This window comes from Anopheles merus, chromosome 2L (assembly GCF_017562075.2).
Source record: "Anopheles merus strain MAF chromosome 2L, AmerM5.1, whole genome shotgun sequence".
NCBI lineage: Eukaryota > Metazoa > Arthropoda > Insecta > Diptera > Culicidae > Anopheles > Anopheles merus.
In genome coordinates, this window is record NC_054083.1 from 1,339,759 (window position 1) to 1,355,858 (window position 16,100).

The window sequence follows — 16,100 nt, forward strand, 5'->3', positions numbered from 1 at the left end:
AGCACGGTAGAAGGAATTCCGTCGGGTCCAGGAGCGAAGGAAGGCTTTTGTTGCGCTAGGGCAGATAAAACGATCTCACTGTCGATGAAAGGAGTGCTCATGTTAATTGCGCCAGCCGGAGTGTTGACGAGAGCAGCATCAATGGTATCGATATCATTCATGGCCGGTGAAAAGCAATCTGCGAAGCGATCCGCGAAGAATTGGCACATAGTGTTGGCACTTGTTGCTCCTTTGTACGTAATGGATTTCGGTGTATGCGTGGATTTTGTTTTGCTGTTGTAGAAGCGCCAAAACGAGTCAGAGCACCTGCAGAGGTTACGTTGAATTTTGCTCAAATATGTGCCATATCGAAACCTGTTATAGCTGCAGTATAAAGAGTGCGTGTCAAAGTAGATCGAGCGAGATCTTTGGCAGCGGTGCGTTTGGTAGTGACGATAAGCAGCTCTTTTTACACGTTTGAGTCGTTTGAGTGTGCGGTCCGCCCAGGGGGGGTTAGGTTTAGGACGCATACAACAAAGGCTTGCAGCATGAAGGACGAGAATGAACATACTGCTTCGTCAAGTGAAATAAAATTGGAACAATGAAAGCTATTGTTAAACATTGATATCATGTCGTTCAATTTCATATAGTCAGCTTCAGCAAAATTATAACGATAAAATGCGGTTGTCGTCGAGTTTTGTCGAGTCGTCGAATTGCGTCGGGTCGACGAGTTAGTGTTTGTGTTTAGTGTTTAGTTAGTTTAGTGTTTGAAATATATTTGAGGTATGAATTCTCGATAATAGAAATAACAATTGAGCGCTGCTCTAAGGATAGAGTACCTCCTAAATCCAGTTCATTTTCGGCTTCGATTACATCGAGCGAGCAAATACTCCTAATAGCATCTTCTAATTTTTCTGGAAGAGTTGTATAAACTTCTTGAAGTTCCATCAACGGGGTTTTAGTAATATGTTGTGGGAACGCAGCCTCAGCAGCGCCAGCTGCTCGACGTCGACATTCGCCTGTCGACTATTGAAGCACGATCGTGTTGAGTGCCTGAGTGTTCCCGTATTGGCGAACACGGACCGGAGCCGCACGAGAGTTGATACCGAGCGCTCAAGGGCAACGGACGGTTGCACACCCACACACACCAGTATTCGCGTATCGTCCTATATGTTATTTTACCGTGTTTCCTATTATATCAAAAATAAAGTGTAAGAATCACAACAGTTGGCGACGAGGATTTTTAAAGTTTGTGACGAATTTTTTATCGGAAGTGAATTTCGCGTAGTGCAAAGCTATTCCACCGACAAGGAAGCGCCGCAGGATGAGCCAAGAAGAAGATGAACGTCGATCATCGCAAGGTTGGCAAAACGTGATGGCCCCGGTTACAGTGCACGCACCGCAAGATACAGGTCAACGTCCCCAAGTGCCACTGACCCAGTTCGTACAGCAAAATGGTTCGGTCCCACCATTTTCTGCATCGTCAGTACAGAATGTTCCGGAAAGTGATAATTCTGCAACGGCACAAATTTTGCAACTAATGCAACAGCAGATGGCGCAACAGCAGCAAATTTTGTTGCAATTAATGCAGCAAACGAAAGCGCCTATCGAACAAACGCCCCATGAGCAAATACTCGATTCCTTATGCGGTCACATTAAGGAATTCAGGTATGACGAAGAAAACGGTTCAACTTTCGCTGCATGGTACACGAGATACGAGGACCTTTTCCTTAAAGACGCTGCACGCTTGAAAGACGAGGCAAAAGTGCGTTTATTGATGAGAAAGTTGGGAACCTCTGAACACGACCGTTACACCAGCTACATATTGCCAAAGCATCCGCGTGATTACGGTTTGCAGGAAACAGTTGCTAAATTGACCAGCTTATTTGGCACGAAAGAATCCTTGCTTCATCGACGATACAAGTGTTTGAAGCTAACCAAACTTCGCACCGAGGATTTTATCACTTTCGCGTGCCGGGTCAATCGTGGCATCGTCGATTTTGAGCTGGGAAGGCTAACGGAAGAGCAGTTAAAGTGTTTAGTGTTCGTTTGCGGTATGAAGGGCGAAGAAGACATCGAGTTTCGTACACGTCTTTTACATCGCATCGAGGAGAACCAGGATGTAACCCTTGACCAACTTTCTGCAGAGTGTCAGCGTATGACGAATTTGCGTCAGGATAGTGCGATGATTGAACGTGACCGCAGTGAACAAGTATTTTCCGTTCAACGTAACGCAAATCGGAATCAGCGCACCAACACAGGCCCGTCTCATTACACCAACGAACAGCGTACAGGTAAACCTAGTCGCCCATGCTGGTTATGTGGATCCCTGCATTGGACTCGCGAGTGCACTTACAAGACGCACACATGCACACAATGCGGATCGGTCGGCCATCGCGAAGGTTTCTGTAAGCAGCAACGTACCAAGAAGCAGCCCCATCGAAAGAAGACTTTTCGTAAACGAGCCAATATGCAAAGTGTCACCGTGAATGTGAACAGCCTACATCATCGGAGGAAATTTTTATCGTGTTCGGTCAACGGTTCACAAATTCGGCTCCAACTGGATACAGCATCGGACATCACCGTGATTAGTCGTCGGCTTTGGAAACGCATCGGCAGCCCGCAATTATTCCCATCATCTGTAATCGCGAAATCGGCATCTGGTGACAAACTCGAAATGGATGGCGAATTTCGAGCAACGGTTGGAATCAACGGGCAGGAGAAGCAAGCTGTAATTTTCGTGGCAACAGGAGATTTGGCCTTGCTGGGAATCGACCTTGCTGAAGCTTTCTCCTTATGGTCTGTGCCTATAGACCAGCTGTGTAACAATGTTACCAGCACAGCTACTACTCCGGAGGGAATCGTTCGAAAATTTCCCGGCCTGTTTAAATCAACGATGGGTTTTTGTGCGAAAGCTGAGGTTACACTACACCTGAAGCCGAATTGCAGTCCAGTTTTCTGCGCAAAACGTCCCGTAGCTTATGCCATGCGCGACGCAGTGAACGCCGAACTTGATAGACTGGAGCGGCTCAACATCATCACACCAGTCCAGCACTCCGAGTGGGCAGCACCGATTGTAGTGGTACGCAAGTCGAATGGACAACTGAGAATATGCGGAGACTATTCGACGGGACTCAACGCATCACTCCACCCCCATGACTATCCGCTGCCACTGCCACAGGACATCTACACCAAACTGGGTATCTCGACAATTTTTAGCCAAATTGACTTATCTGATGCTTTCTTACAGGTCCCCATTGCCGAGCAAAGTCGCCGCTTGCTCAAACACGCATAAAGGGTTGTACCTGTATAATCGCCTGCCACCAGGGATTAAAGTAGCACCAGGCGCATTTCAGCAGCTTATGGACCAAATGCTTGCTGGAATGGAACGTGTCGCGAGTTACATGGACGACGTTATCGTTGGTGGACGAACACAACGGGAACACGACGACGTACTAAACGAAACCCTGAGACGCATTCAGGAGTATGGTTTCACCATCCGCCCGGAGAAATGTTCGTTCAACAAACGCCAAGTTCGCTACCTTGGTCACATCCTCGATAACCACGGCATTCGTCCAGACCCAGCCAAAATAGCTGCGATAAAGGATCTTTCAGCGCCAATCGACGTTAGTGGTGTACGTTCCTTTCTTGGCGCCGTTAACTATTATGGAAGATTCATCCCGAACATGCGCAAGCTTCGATACCCGTTGGACAACCTACTGAAAGAAGGCAGTTCGTTTAAGTGGTCCCCTGAATGCCAAAAAGCCTTCGAGCAGTTCAAAAGAATCCTTTCATCGGAACTGCTCCTGACGCACTACGATCCAAGGCGTGAGATTGTTGTATCCGCGGACGCGTCATCCGTCGGATTAGGCGCAACAATCGGTCACAAGTTCCCCGATGGAACTTTTAAAGTTGTGCAGCATGCGTCCCGTGCACTAACAAAGGCAGAGAAAAACTACAGCCAGATAGATCGGGAAGGCTTGGCAATTATCTTCGCTGTGACGAAATTCCATAATTTTATATTTGGACGGCATTTTACTCTACAAACGGATCACAAGCCACTTTTGAGAATTTTCGGCAGCAAGAAAGGCATCCCCGTTTACACCGCCAATCGCTTGCAGAGATTCGCGCTCACCTTACAGCTGTATGATTTCGACATCAATTACGTATCGACCGACAATTTTGGGAACGCCGACATCCTTTCGCGACTGATTCGAAATCACGAAAAGTTAGAGGAGGATTACGTGATTGCTAGCATCGGCCTAGAGGAGGACATACGATCAGTCGTCGTTAACTCATTGAGTTCAGTTGCATTAAATGCAACGGATGTCGCAACGGCTACTAAATCCGATCCCATTATGAGCAAAGTCATACAGTTTGTACGACAAGCCTGGCCACGTAACAGTACGTTCAGTGGTGAGCTGGCATGCTTCTACGCTAGGAAGGAAGCTTTATCAGAGATGGGAGGCTGTCTCTTATTCGGGGAGAGAGTCATCATACCAAAGGCTCTCCGGCAACGATGCCTGCGTCAACTACATCACGGCCATCCAGGTGTACAAAGGATGAAGTCGATCGCACGAAGCTACGTCTACTGGCCGAAGATAGACACTGATATCGCTGAACTTGTAGCATCTTGTAACGCTTGTGCATCCGCAGTGAAATCACCCCCACACGCTAGCCCGGTACCATGGCCTGAGATAACTGCACCGTGGCAACGTATCCACATCGATTATGCTGGCCCCATCGACGGTTTCTCCTACTTAATCGTAGTCGATGCTTTCTCTAAATGGCCAGATTATTACCTCTGCCAGCACAACTTCCAAAGCGAGCATACGAATTCTTAATACCATGTTTGCGCGATACGGTATGCCAGTAACCCTTGTTAGCGATAATGGTCGCCAATTCATCAGTTCCGAATTTGAAGATTTTTGTATTTGTAACGGCATAGAGCACCTCACCTCCGCCCCGTTCCACCCTCAGTCTAACGGGCAAGCGGAACACTTCGTGGATACATTCAAGCGCGCCATAACCAAAATCACGAGCGATGGAACTGCAATAGAAGATGCACTTGACACGTTTTTACAATCATATCGCGCCACGCCAAATCCTCAAGTGCCAAATAACGAAGCGCCAGCGACAGTAATGTTCGGACGACAAATTCGCACTTGTTTAGAGCTTATACGCCCTGTGCCTAAACCGCAAGAAACCAATAACGATGAGCAACGACGCAATTTCGTCCCAAATGATCTAGTCTTCGCAAAGATTTACTCGCAAAACGGATGGAAATGGAAGCCAGGAAGAATATTGCGGAAATGCGGCAATGTAATGTACCGTGTTATGACTGAGGACCATAAGATTATACGAAGCCATATCAACCAACTACGTCGTCGGGTCCCTTCTAACCAGCAAGCTAGTAAGCGTGATCAACACCTTTTGCCGCTACATATTCTCTTGGATGAGTGGAACCTTATGCCTCCGTCGTCGTCACCTGATTCATCGTCATCATCGTCCTCATCGTCTTCATCGTCATCGTCGTTGTCGCCACCGTCCGATTCAGCTCCGTGTAACCTATCACCGTCGTCCGCTGAATCATCATCTTACAGGAACGTCCCCCAATCATCAGCATCACCACCTCCTGAACGTGATTGCATCCCTGAAGAGTCGCATCGAGGAGCACAGCCGGTACCACCACCACGCCGCTCTTTTAGAGATAGAAAAGCACCGCGTTGGTTCGACCCGTACCTGCTGTATTAAAAGAAGGGAGATGTTGTGGGAACGCAGCCTCAGCAGCGCCAGCTGCTCGACGTCGACATTCGCCTGTCGACTATTGAAGCACGATCGTGTTGAGTGCCTGAGTGTTCCCGTATTGGCGAACACGGACCGGAGCCGCACGAGAGTTGATACCGAGCGCTCAAGGGCAACGGACGGTTGCACACCCACACACACCAGTATTCGCGTATCGTCCTATATGTTATTTTACCGTGTTTCCTATTATATCATAAATAAAGTGTAAGAATCACAACATAATACATGATTTTAAAAAAGATGAATAAGAGAAATGTTAAGAGATTTAAGTAAATCGCGACCAATAATGACAGGCCACGCAATTCCAGGTAATATAATAAAAGAATTTCGAACAGAATGATCTCTAATGATGGTACGCTTAATAGAAGGGTGTGAAAATGTCAAACCCACTTCTTGGTTTGTGCCGAGAGTATCGTCCGAATGAATACCGCCCTCAACAGTAGCGTTGGCCCGACGTTCAGGGCAATTACGGTAGACGTGCCCAGTCTGGAAACAGTGGAAACATCCGCCGGGTGGGCGCTTCGGCTTGGAGCAGGCACTCTGAAGGTGTCCAAATCAGGAGCAGTTGAAGCAGCGGACAGGTTCCTGCGACGGTTGGGGCCGTTCCATACGGCTGTTCATCGGGGCCCGAACATTGGCGGAAAGGGGCTTGATGGTACGAAGGTGACGGCAAGACTCGAAAAGCTTCAGCTTCTTCCGGAAATCTTCCATCGTGAGAGGCATGAAATGCAGGCTTGAAGTAATTGACGGGCTTCCCAAGCCTTCGATGACGGCGCTGCAAGTCAAACAGGTAGCGGAGGGCAGATTCTTGGGGCTGCAGCCGGCGATGGCGGAGTTGGCTGTACACAGATTTAGGAGTAGCGACGAAATGAAGGTTGTCGATCAGCTCCATCTTCAGTTCGTCGTAAGTGGTGATGGCAAATTCTTTTGCGACGTTAGCTGCTGTGCCTGTGAGGAACCGAAGAGTGAACAAGAATTTGTCCGCATCGCATATTCGGTGAAGTGAGAAAACGCGTTCCAGATCACGGAACCAGCGGATGACATCGGATTTTTTCTCAGCATCAAGCGGCTCGATGAAGGATTCGAAATCCTTTACACAAATGGCGGTCGGTTGCTGCGCCTCGAGTTGATGCACTTTCTGAAGCAATTCAGCTAACTGTAGCTGCATTCGCAGCGCTTCGATGTGAGCCTCCATATCGTCGGAATCGCGGGGAAGGGCGGCGGCTACACCTTGGGCGGAGGGCAGATTAGCATTGGCGTCGGTGGTGTTGTTCGTCGAAGCGGCATCATTAACGGCGTCACCACCATTTTCATGAGGGTAATACAAAATGGCGGCCTCGGGATGGTTTGCGCAAGCGGAAACCGATGCCATGGCCAAGGTGGTGGGCTGCGCCGCACGGGGGGAACGAGCGACCAGCTCGAGAGAGGCGTAAAGTTGCCGAAGTAGTGTGACGATGGCGGTATTCGGTACGTCGACGCCGGCTTCGATGAGCGCCCGGCGAAGTTCGTCTTTGCCTACCATTTTATTAAATGGCGTTATGTCACACGCACACACGTACACAGACACACGTATACCAGCTGGTTAAGTGGCTTGCAGGCGGTTTGTAGGCGATTTTTTGTTGGTTATCCCACTTCTGAGATGTAAGGGCCAAGCGTTTTACGGGTGGCGGAAGGTTAATTGGCCGTTTTAACCTTCATTTCTATAACCACCTACCCGGGTATGTTTTGCTTATTCTTTTTATTATAACTTTTTAATGGATTATCGAAACGATCCAAAAAAATTAGAATGCCTAGAGAAACATGTTTTAAAAAAGTTGTATAAAATTCAGAATTTTTCAATTTTTTTAAATGTGCTTTAAAAAATAAAATCAACTTTTACCCCTTACTTCTATAACCACCTACCCGGGTAGGTAATACATACAATAAAGGATTTTGGTTTGAATTAGTCGCTAATTTTGTAATGATATGTATAGCAATGCATGTAGTTATATTTATAGAATCTATTCCAAAAGTTTTCTAGCTCTTAATATTCTTCTTAAGTCACTTAGAATAAATGATTGCCCCGACAGTCGGGAAGACATGGCGGTGTATTAGTGTCAGTTGAACTAATTGCTTTGCATTCAATTTATGTAACTGAAAGCCATACTTCATAAATTTATAACATGAAAACAAGTTTTGTTATTATAGCTGCATAGAATAAGTTAAACAAGAAATTTTTTGACCAATAAAATTACAAATTCCCTTATAAAATGTATTACCTACCCGGGTAGGTGGTCATAAAGATGAGGGTGTATTTTTGGTCATAGAAACAAAGGTTAATAATATTTAGCACAATTCGGAAGAGCACACAATTAATTATACACAGAAGTCAGTGGCTTACGTCTGTTCAGTTCAATGTCGCGCCAAGAAGAGAGCTTTATTCTATGACAGTTCATCTAGCACACCGGGTGCTCCAGCGGTCAAGATATAACGCGTTTATACCGCTGCGTTCGGGGTACAGGTTGAGTGCACAGTGGGCGATATTAGTCCGGACGTTTCATACGATTCCTGTTTGCAGATATATATATATATATATATTTGCAGATATATATATATATATATATATATATATATATATATATATATATATATATATATATATATATATATATATATATATATATATATATATATATATATATATATATATATATATATATATATATATATATATAGTTATATGCCAATGAGTAGGCATATCAACGCTGCACCATAGAAGAGGACTGCACCACGTAAACAGACCGTACGACACCGTTAAGCGAATGTGTGTACGTGTGTGTTAGCTAAGAACGGTTCGACCGTTCGTCGTAACCGTTGGACACGCTCTCTTAGTGATAGTGAATCTTTGAATAAGTGTACCCGAAATCCGTTTGATTTGAAATTAAGCGCGATTTCATCTCCGATCGATCGTTAAAGACGCAAAATCCCTACACAAAACCGCAATACTTTACACACAGCCTCCATGAGTTTTTTTTGCTTTCTACTTCGATTCGGTGTGCAATTTGTATGAGTGACTTTCATAAAGCTTTATTTGCCAGGCGTGATTTAGTGAGTGATAGCGAATACAGTGACAGTGTTGACTCAATTGATTCGGGTAATTTAGCACACATACCGATAGCTAATTTAGATATAAAACTAGGAACAATGTCACTCGAAGAATCTCAATTGCAAACGCCATCGGTAGAAAATGTGTTAACCAGTTTGATAACACAGATAAACACGTTAAATCAGAATATACAACAAATATCTGCAAAACAGGAATCGTATGAAACTACACTGCAAAGGTTGACGAACCCCGAAAACACGTTTTTGCCAAGCACTGTTACAATGCCTGCTTCCTCGCTTTCTGTTACCGACGATGTTTTTCGGATCCCTGATCCAATTAAATCGATACCATCGTATGACGGGAATCGTAAACAGTTACAGTCGTGGATAGCAGTAGTAGAAAACACGCTTAAGATTTTTGAAAATTTAGTGAGCCCCCAGGTGTACAATATGTATGTGCAATCAATATTGAATAAAATAACAGGGAATGCTAAGGATGCATTGTGCCTAGCTGGAAATCCATTAGATTTTATGGGAGTAAAAAAAATTCTGATAGAAGCTTTTGGTGATCGTCAAGAACTGGCCACATATAAAGCCCAGCTTTGGTCGAACAAACAAAGTGATGATACGAGTATTCATGTTTATTACAAGAAAACAAAAGAATTAATGCTAAACATTAAAACTATCGCAAAGCAAAATAGCATTTGCAATGAAAGTTGGACAGCTATTTGTCAATTTATAGAAGAAGATGTAGACGCATTTATTGCAGGGCTCAAGCATCCTTACTTTGGTTATGCGAAAGCTGCTAAGCCTGATACTATTGAAAGTGCTTACGCATTCCTTTGCAAATTCACCGCAAACGAAAAAATATCATCACAATTGACACAACCAAAATTTCAAAAGACAGGGACTTTTAACAAAGCATCGAACAACTTTCCAATCATGATGAATACAAAAAAGACTTATACAAATGCTCATAGGACAGGTCAAACATATTCACAAGTCAATCCTGTTGAACAAATAAAATACCAAACTGTTACAGAAAAAATGGAAGTTGATCCATCAACTAAAAGTCGGCTAACAATTAACAGGAATATTATGAACAATAATGAAATACCTTCACTTGTTGCTGAAGCTTCAGAGTGTGAAGAAGATGACATTTTGACAAATTTTTGGGAAGTTACCAAAACAACCAATCCAGCCTAGACTTTCTTCCATATTTAACTTGTAAAAATGTGAAATCAAATAGAAGTTTGAATATTCTAATAGATACTGGATCAAACAAAAACATTTTGCGGAGTGGCATAATTCCAGAGCACATGTTGGTACCCATAAATAATACAAGTGTTAAAAATATAACTGGTGAACATCATGTTGGGACACATTAACCTCCTTGGTTTTGGCTTACCTAATCAAAAATATTACTTAGTGAATTTCCATAATTTTTTTGATGGAATAATAGGGTCCAAATATTTTGCAGAAAATAATACTGTTATCGATTATCCAAACGAAGTTATTACTATTAATGACATTACAATTCCTTTCAATAAATACTTTCCATCACAAAGAATGTACAATCATTTAATTACAATCAATACAATAAAGGATGGTGAATGGTTTGTACCATCATTTCAAACTCTTTACAAAGGGTGTTTAATTAAGCCAGGTTTATATAAAGCAGAAAAGGGCAAATCAACGGTTAACGTTTTAAGTTTACGTAAAAAACACCCTCAAGACATAAGAACATTCGATCTTAAAGTAAACAATTACGAAACTATTACACCTATTCCAATACGTGATTGTAAAAAATTAGATAAACACATAATAGCATCTTTAATCCGAACAGAACATCTTACAATATTGGAAAAAGAATGTTTGTTGAATACAATTATTCAAAATTCTTCGGTGTTATTGAAAGAAGGTGAGAAGCTTTCCTCTACAAGTGTAATCCAACACAAAATAGTTACAAAAGATAACGAACCAACGTATTCGAAATCTTACCGATTTCCTCATCATTTCAAATCTGAAGTAGATAAACACATTCAAGAAATGCTTGATAGTGAAATAATTGTTCACTCGTCTAGCCCATACTCTTCGCCAATTTGGGTGGTACCGAAAAAGAACGCCACCTCAGGGAAAAAGAAAATAAGGGTCGTTATAGATTATCGCAAACTAAATGAAAAAACGATAAGCGATCGGTACCCTATCCCACAAATCGATGAGATTCTTGACAATTTAGGAAAGTCAACCTATTTTACTACGTTAGACTTGAAGTCTGGTTTTCATCAGATTAGAATGGATCCCGCTTATCAAGCAAAGACGGCATTTTCCACTGGACAGGGTCATTTTGAATTTACCAGAATGCCATTTGGCTTAAAAAATGCACCTGCAACCTTCCAACGAATGATGAACCATATTCTTACTGGTCTCATTGGTTCCATTTGTTTCGTCTATTTGGATGACATCATTGTAATTGGTAGTAATTTAGATTCCCATATGAAAAATTTGGATGTAGTTCTCAAAAGGTTAGCAAATTTCAATTTAAAAATACAGTTAGATAAGTGTGAATTACTTAAAAGAGAATCATATTTTCTAGGGCACATAATTACTTCAAAAGGGGTTAAGCCTAATCCAGAAATTATAAATAAAATCTTGAGTTGGAAATTGCCTACAACACAAAAGGAATTAAAACAGTTTTTAGGACTAACTGGTTACTATCGAAAATTTATTAAAGACTATTCGAAAATTACAAAACCCTTATCTAGCTGTTTAAAAAAAGACTCAATAGTAAATTTTGAAAACGAACATTTTCAGAAAGCTTTTATTGAACTTAAAAATATCATAACTTCAGACCAGCAGGTTTTAGCATATCCTAACTTTGATTTACCGTTCATATTAACCACCGATGCGAGCAACTATGCACTAGGTGCTGTTTTGTCGCAATTTCAAGACAGTAAAGAAAGACCGATAGCTTTTGCCAACAGAACGCTTAACAAAACAGAAAGTAATTATTCAACTACGGAGAAGGAAGCCCTGGCTATAATTTGAGCAATAAGGAAGTATAAACCATATTTATATGGAAATAAGTTTACCTTAGTAACGGATCATAAACCGTTAGTGTTCATTAAAACGTCGTTTAAAAACTCAAAAATACTCAACTGGCGATTAGAGTTAGAGGATTACGATTATGAAGTGAAGTACAGACAAGGAAAAACTAACATTGTAGCTGACGCGCTTAGTCGAATACCACAAGAAATTAACGCTAATGAAACATCAACACAAAATTCTTTGTTTGTTCAGAGGCACTCCTTGGAAACTAATAGACCTGAAAGCACTATTTCTGATGGGACCAATCATTCAGCCGATGATTCAAGCGATCATTTCATCCACATATCAGAAAGGCCTATTAACTATTATAGAAATCAGTTGATTTTCAAAATGTCCGATGCAGGCGCATCGATGGTAACGGAAACACCCTTCCGGAATTTTCAAAGAACAATAGTAACAAAAAGTAGATTTGAAACAGAAGATATCATATTTCATTTACAAAATATCCATAATGGCAAACAAACAGCGATTCTAGCACCAGAAACAATGATTCAGCTAATACAAGAAACGTTTAAAAATAATTTCTCAATCAAAGGCCATTTTGTAATGACACAAACTATAGTCGAAGATGTATCTGATGTTCAAAGACGAGATTTTCTTATATCTACTGAACACGAAAGAGCACATCGCGGAATATCAGAAGTTGAAAGTAAACTTAGGCGTGCTTATTTCTTCCCGAGTATGCAAAAGCAGATCAAACAATTTACTAACAACTGCGAAATTTGTAAATTACACAAGTATGAGCGCAAACCATACAACATAAAGATATCTCCGCGACCAATAACTAGTAAACCCTTAGAAAGGATACACATGGATATTTACATTATTAGCAATGTGAACTTTTTGTCTTTGATAGACTCGTTTTCGAAACACCTACAAATGTTTCATATAAAGAACAAAAATATTGTACAGGTACAGAGAAAGCTTTCCCAATATTTTTCTCAATACGGTATACCGAAAGAGATTATAACTGACCACAAAACAACTTTCAGATCAACCCAACTGAAAAATTATTTAGGTTCATTAGGTGTAGTATTAAAATACGCTTCATGTTCAGAATCGAATGGGCAGATCGAAAAAACACATAGCACAATTACCGAAATTTACAATACCAACAAACACAAATATGAAGGCTATGACATAAAATCCACTATAAGAATAGCAGTAGCGTTATATAATGATGACAGGAGGGGATTCGATCATTTGTTGATGTATGCGTGTGAATTCCAATGGCTGTTTTGGTTGATGTGTCGTAGTGTGGGTGAAAAACTACGTATCACAATCGAATCCCCTCCTGTCATTCGTTCGTCCAATATGGCCTTCCCGCCAAACCTATAAGCCCACCTAGTCCATATACCCACTTTGAGCCTTCCCCGATTTTTATACGGACGTCACACGAGGCGTAAATTAAAAAAGTTTACGCTTGATTTGTATGGGAGAGCATAAACCTCCTGTCAAAAGATTATTGGGTTGTATGGCTGAAATTTAGTTTACGCCAAAATTTACGCTTCGTGTGACATCCGTATTATACCGGAGCCTCTGAACAGTTATGTCAAATGTCAATTTGCTCTGAACAACTTCATCTTGTCATTTTATAACACCTTGTTCAGGATAAGCCCAACTGTATATTAGGGCGGTGGCAACGCTTTTTCGCATGCGATTTTATCGGACGGCCTGTCAAATTTTTATATGGGATTTGACAGATAACGTCGGACGACGAAATAGCACGTCCGACGTTATTTGTCAAATCGCATATAAATCTGGTCCAAGGTGTTATAAATGACAAGCTGAAGTTGTTCAGCAAGTTTTATTTATTGAGGAGGTGAATTATTAGCGAGTTTGCCGGGCGTCATCATTGAGTATTGTTATGTCAAATCGCTACAATTTTCTATACCCCCCTGTAGCCCTACCCGATTTTAATATCGGAGCCACCAGTATTGTTATGTCAAGTCATGAAATGTCAATTTGCTCTGAAGCACTTCACCTCCTAATATCCAAACACCTTGTTGTTCAGAGCAAAATGACATTTCTCGACTTGACATATCTCTTCCGGGGGCTCCGGTATAAAAATCGTGGAGGGCTGGTGCGGGGTAATGAAATTTATATGCAGAGAGTGACAGATGTCCCCCACAATGTCGCTCAGCAAAAGCGATAAAAATCAACCTTCTAAATACATTATCCTTGATCTGGTCCGATAAAATCGCATCCGATCAGCGTTGCCACCGCCCTTATACCCACTTTGATTACACCACCTGATCTCTTTAATCAACCTTGTTTTTGACGTCGAATTGAACTGGACACCTGCTAAACGCACTCACTTTGGTGAATACAAGCACGAATTCTATTGCTAATATCACCTCAATTTGCTTTTTTTTTGTTTTTTTCAACAGCACATTTGAATACAACTTTACGGTGTGTTATTGGATTTTTCCAATCTTACCATGTCCTTTGAGGATTGGTTGAATTTGGTAAAAAGTGCTGATAAGTCATCTGTGATACTAGGAAATGTGCGAAAAGTGCACTATCGATTTCCTGATGGCAAGGAAATGGCCGAAGAATACAGTACAGAAACTGGTGTAGTTTTGCGGCGTGCCTGGAAAAATAAAAGTACCCTACTGCATAAAGAAGATTGGGTATTAGAACTTGGGGAATCAATACCTGCAGGACTTAAAGAGAATGAAGAAATGTTAAAAGAATGTTGTACCGAACCTTTGCTTACCAAAAGAGTGACGCGTAATGCTATTGAATGGAGAATCAGAAATCTACCGTATCCTGTTACAACTTATACTATAACATGTAGTGAGCACGACAAAACTCTTACCATTAAAACTTCTAACAAGAAGTACTTCAAGAAAATACATGTGCCAGAGTTTCAACGGTGTAACTTTATACCAAAGCAAAAATACTTGAATGTAGTTTACAAAAACGCAACACTTATAATAACGGTTTGTATTACACGTGCCGCAATAGTCAATTTGGTTTTACTAATAGATATATTTTTGCAGTTTAAGAAGCCAGCAATTCTTTTAGAAATGGAACGAGCTATTTTAGCAGTGCTTCAAGATGTGGAAACCATGGAATATAATAGTGTTTCTTGTGAAAATCTCTTGAATGGCCCCATGATACATCAATAAGAATAAAAATCGAAACAAAATCTTTCTAGTTGATATTTTTTGTGAGGAACGTCAAAACAAATTTATCTAACTACAGTGGAGCGCCGTTTATTCGGGTACCTTATTTCCGTGCTGTTGAGAAATTACAGTTCAATACAAAGGTAACCGATAACCGAGGGTTTTCGAGGATTATATAGACATGTTCAGCGAGATGTAGATTTGTTCAGGCATATAATAGACTCTTTCAGCGAGATATAGATTCGTTCGAGCATATAATTGACTCTTTCAGCGAGATATAGAATTGTTCGGGAGTATGCGTTGACATGTTCGGTTATACTGTAGAGCTGTCACTTTCGTACCCCTTGGACTGCAGCTTGTATCATTCTCATCAGAAGGTAAACAAACGATTTTTGTAAAAATTTGTTTGTTTTAACTAATTCATGCATTAAACAGCTTGGGGAATGATTATTAGCTACTTTTAGGACTATTAAGAATGAAAAATTGAACCCTGCGGCACATAGTGTAAACAAAACAAATGACAACACTACAGAATCGCTGAAGATGTCAACGCCTACTTCCGAACAATTCTATATCTCGCTGAAAGAGTCTATTATATGCCTGAACGAATCTACAACTCGCTGAACATGTCTATAAGATCCTCGAAAACCCTGTATTGTCCGTGTTATTCGCATATCCGGCCGAGGTCATGTCCCGATCGGCGCTCCACTGTACAGTAGAACGTCGATTATACGGGCAGCTCGGGACCGGACGGTTGCCGGTTAATCGATTTGCACGGATAATCGGCCAAGAAATGTCAAATTCATATAAAAATTATATTTTTTTCAAATTTTATGATTAATTCACATTGAATTTATCGATTAATCGTTAGTAGAATATTATGTTAATCAATAACTAGAGGTTTAGCAACTGTTCATGAACAAAAATTAATTCCGAAAATACCACTAGACGCTACAGAGCTGTACAACAAAATGGTTGCTTACATGACTATCG

General features: G+C 41.4%; 1 protein-coding gene across 2 annotated transcripts; it reads left to right on the forward strand.

The window, feature by feature from the left end:
* Positions 1-14,147: 14,147 nt before the first annotated feature.
* On the forward strand, positions 14,148-15,130 carry LOC121592604 (protein DPCD-like). Of its 2 annotated transcripts, XM_041914225.1 has the most exons (3): positions 14,148-14,298; positions 14,367-14,921; positions 14,982-15,130. In XM_041914225.1, exons 2-3 carry the CDS (start codon positions 14,418-14,420, stop codon positions 15,108-15,110), a joined length of 633 nt encoding a protein of 210 aa, XP_041770159.1. In that variant the 5' UTR covers positions 14,148-14,298; positions 14,367-14,417; the 3' UTR covers positions 15,111-15,130. The 2 variants fall into 2 exon arrangements, with proteins under 2 accessions (XP_041770159.1, XP_041770158.1); XM_041914224.1 differs by having other exon boundaries at positions 14,149-14,921.
* Positions 15,131-16,100: the final 970 nt, after the last annotated feature.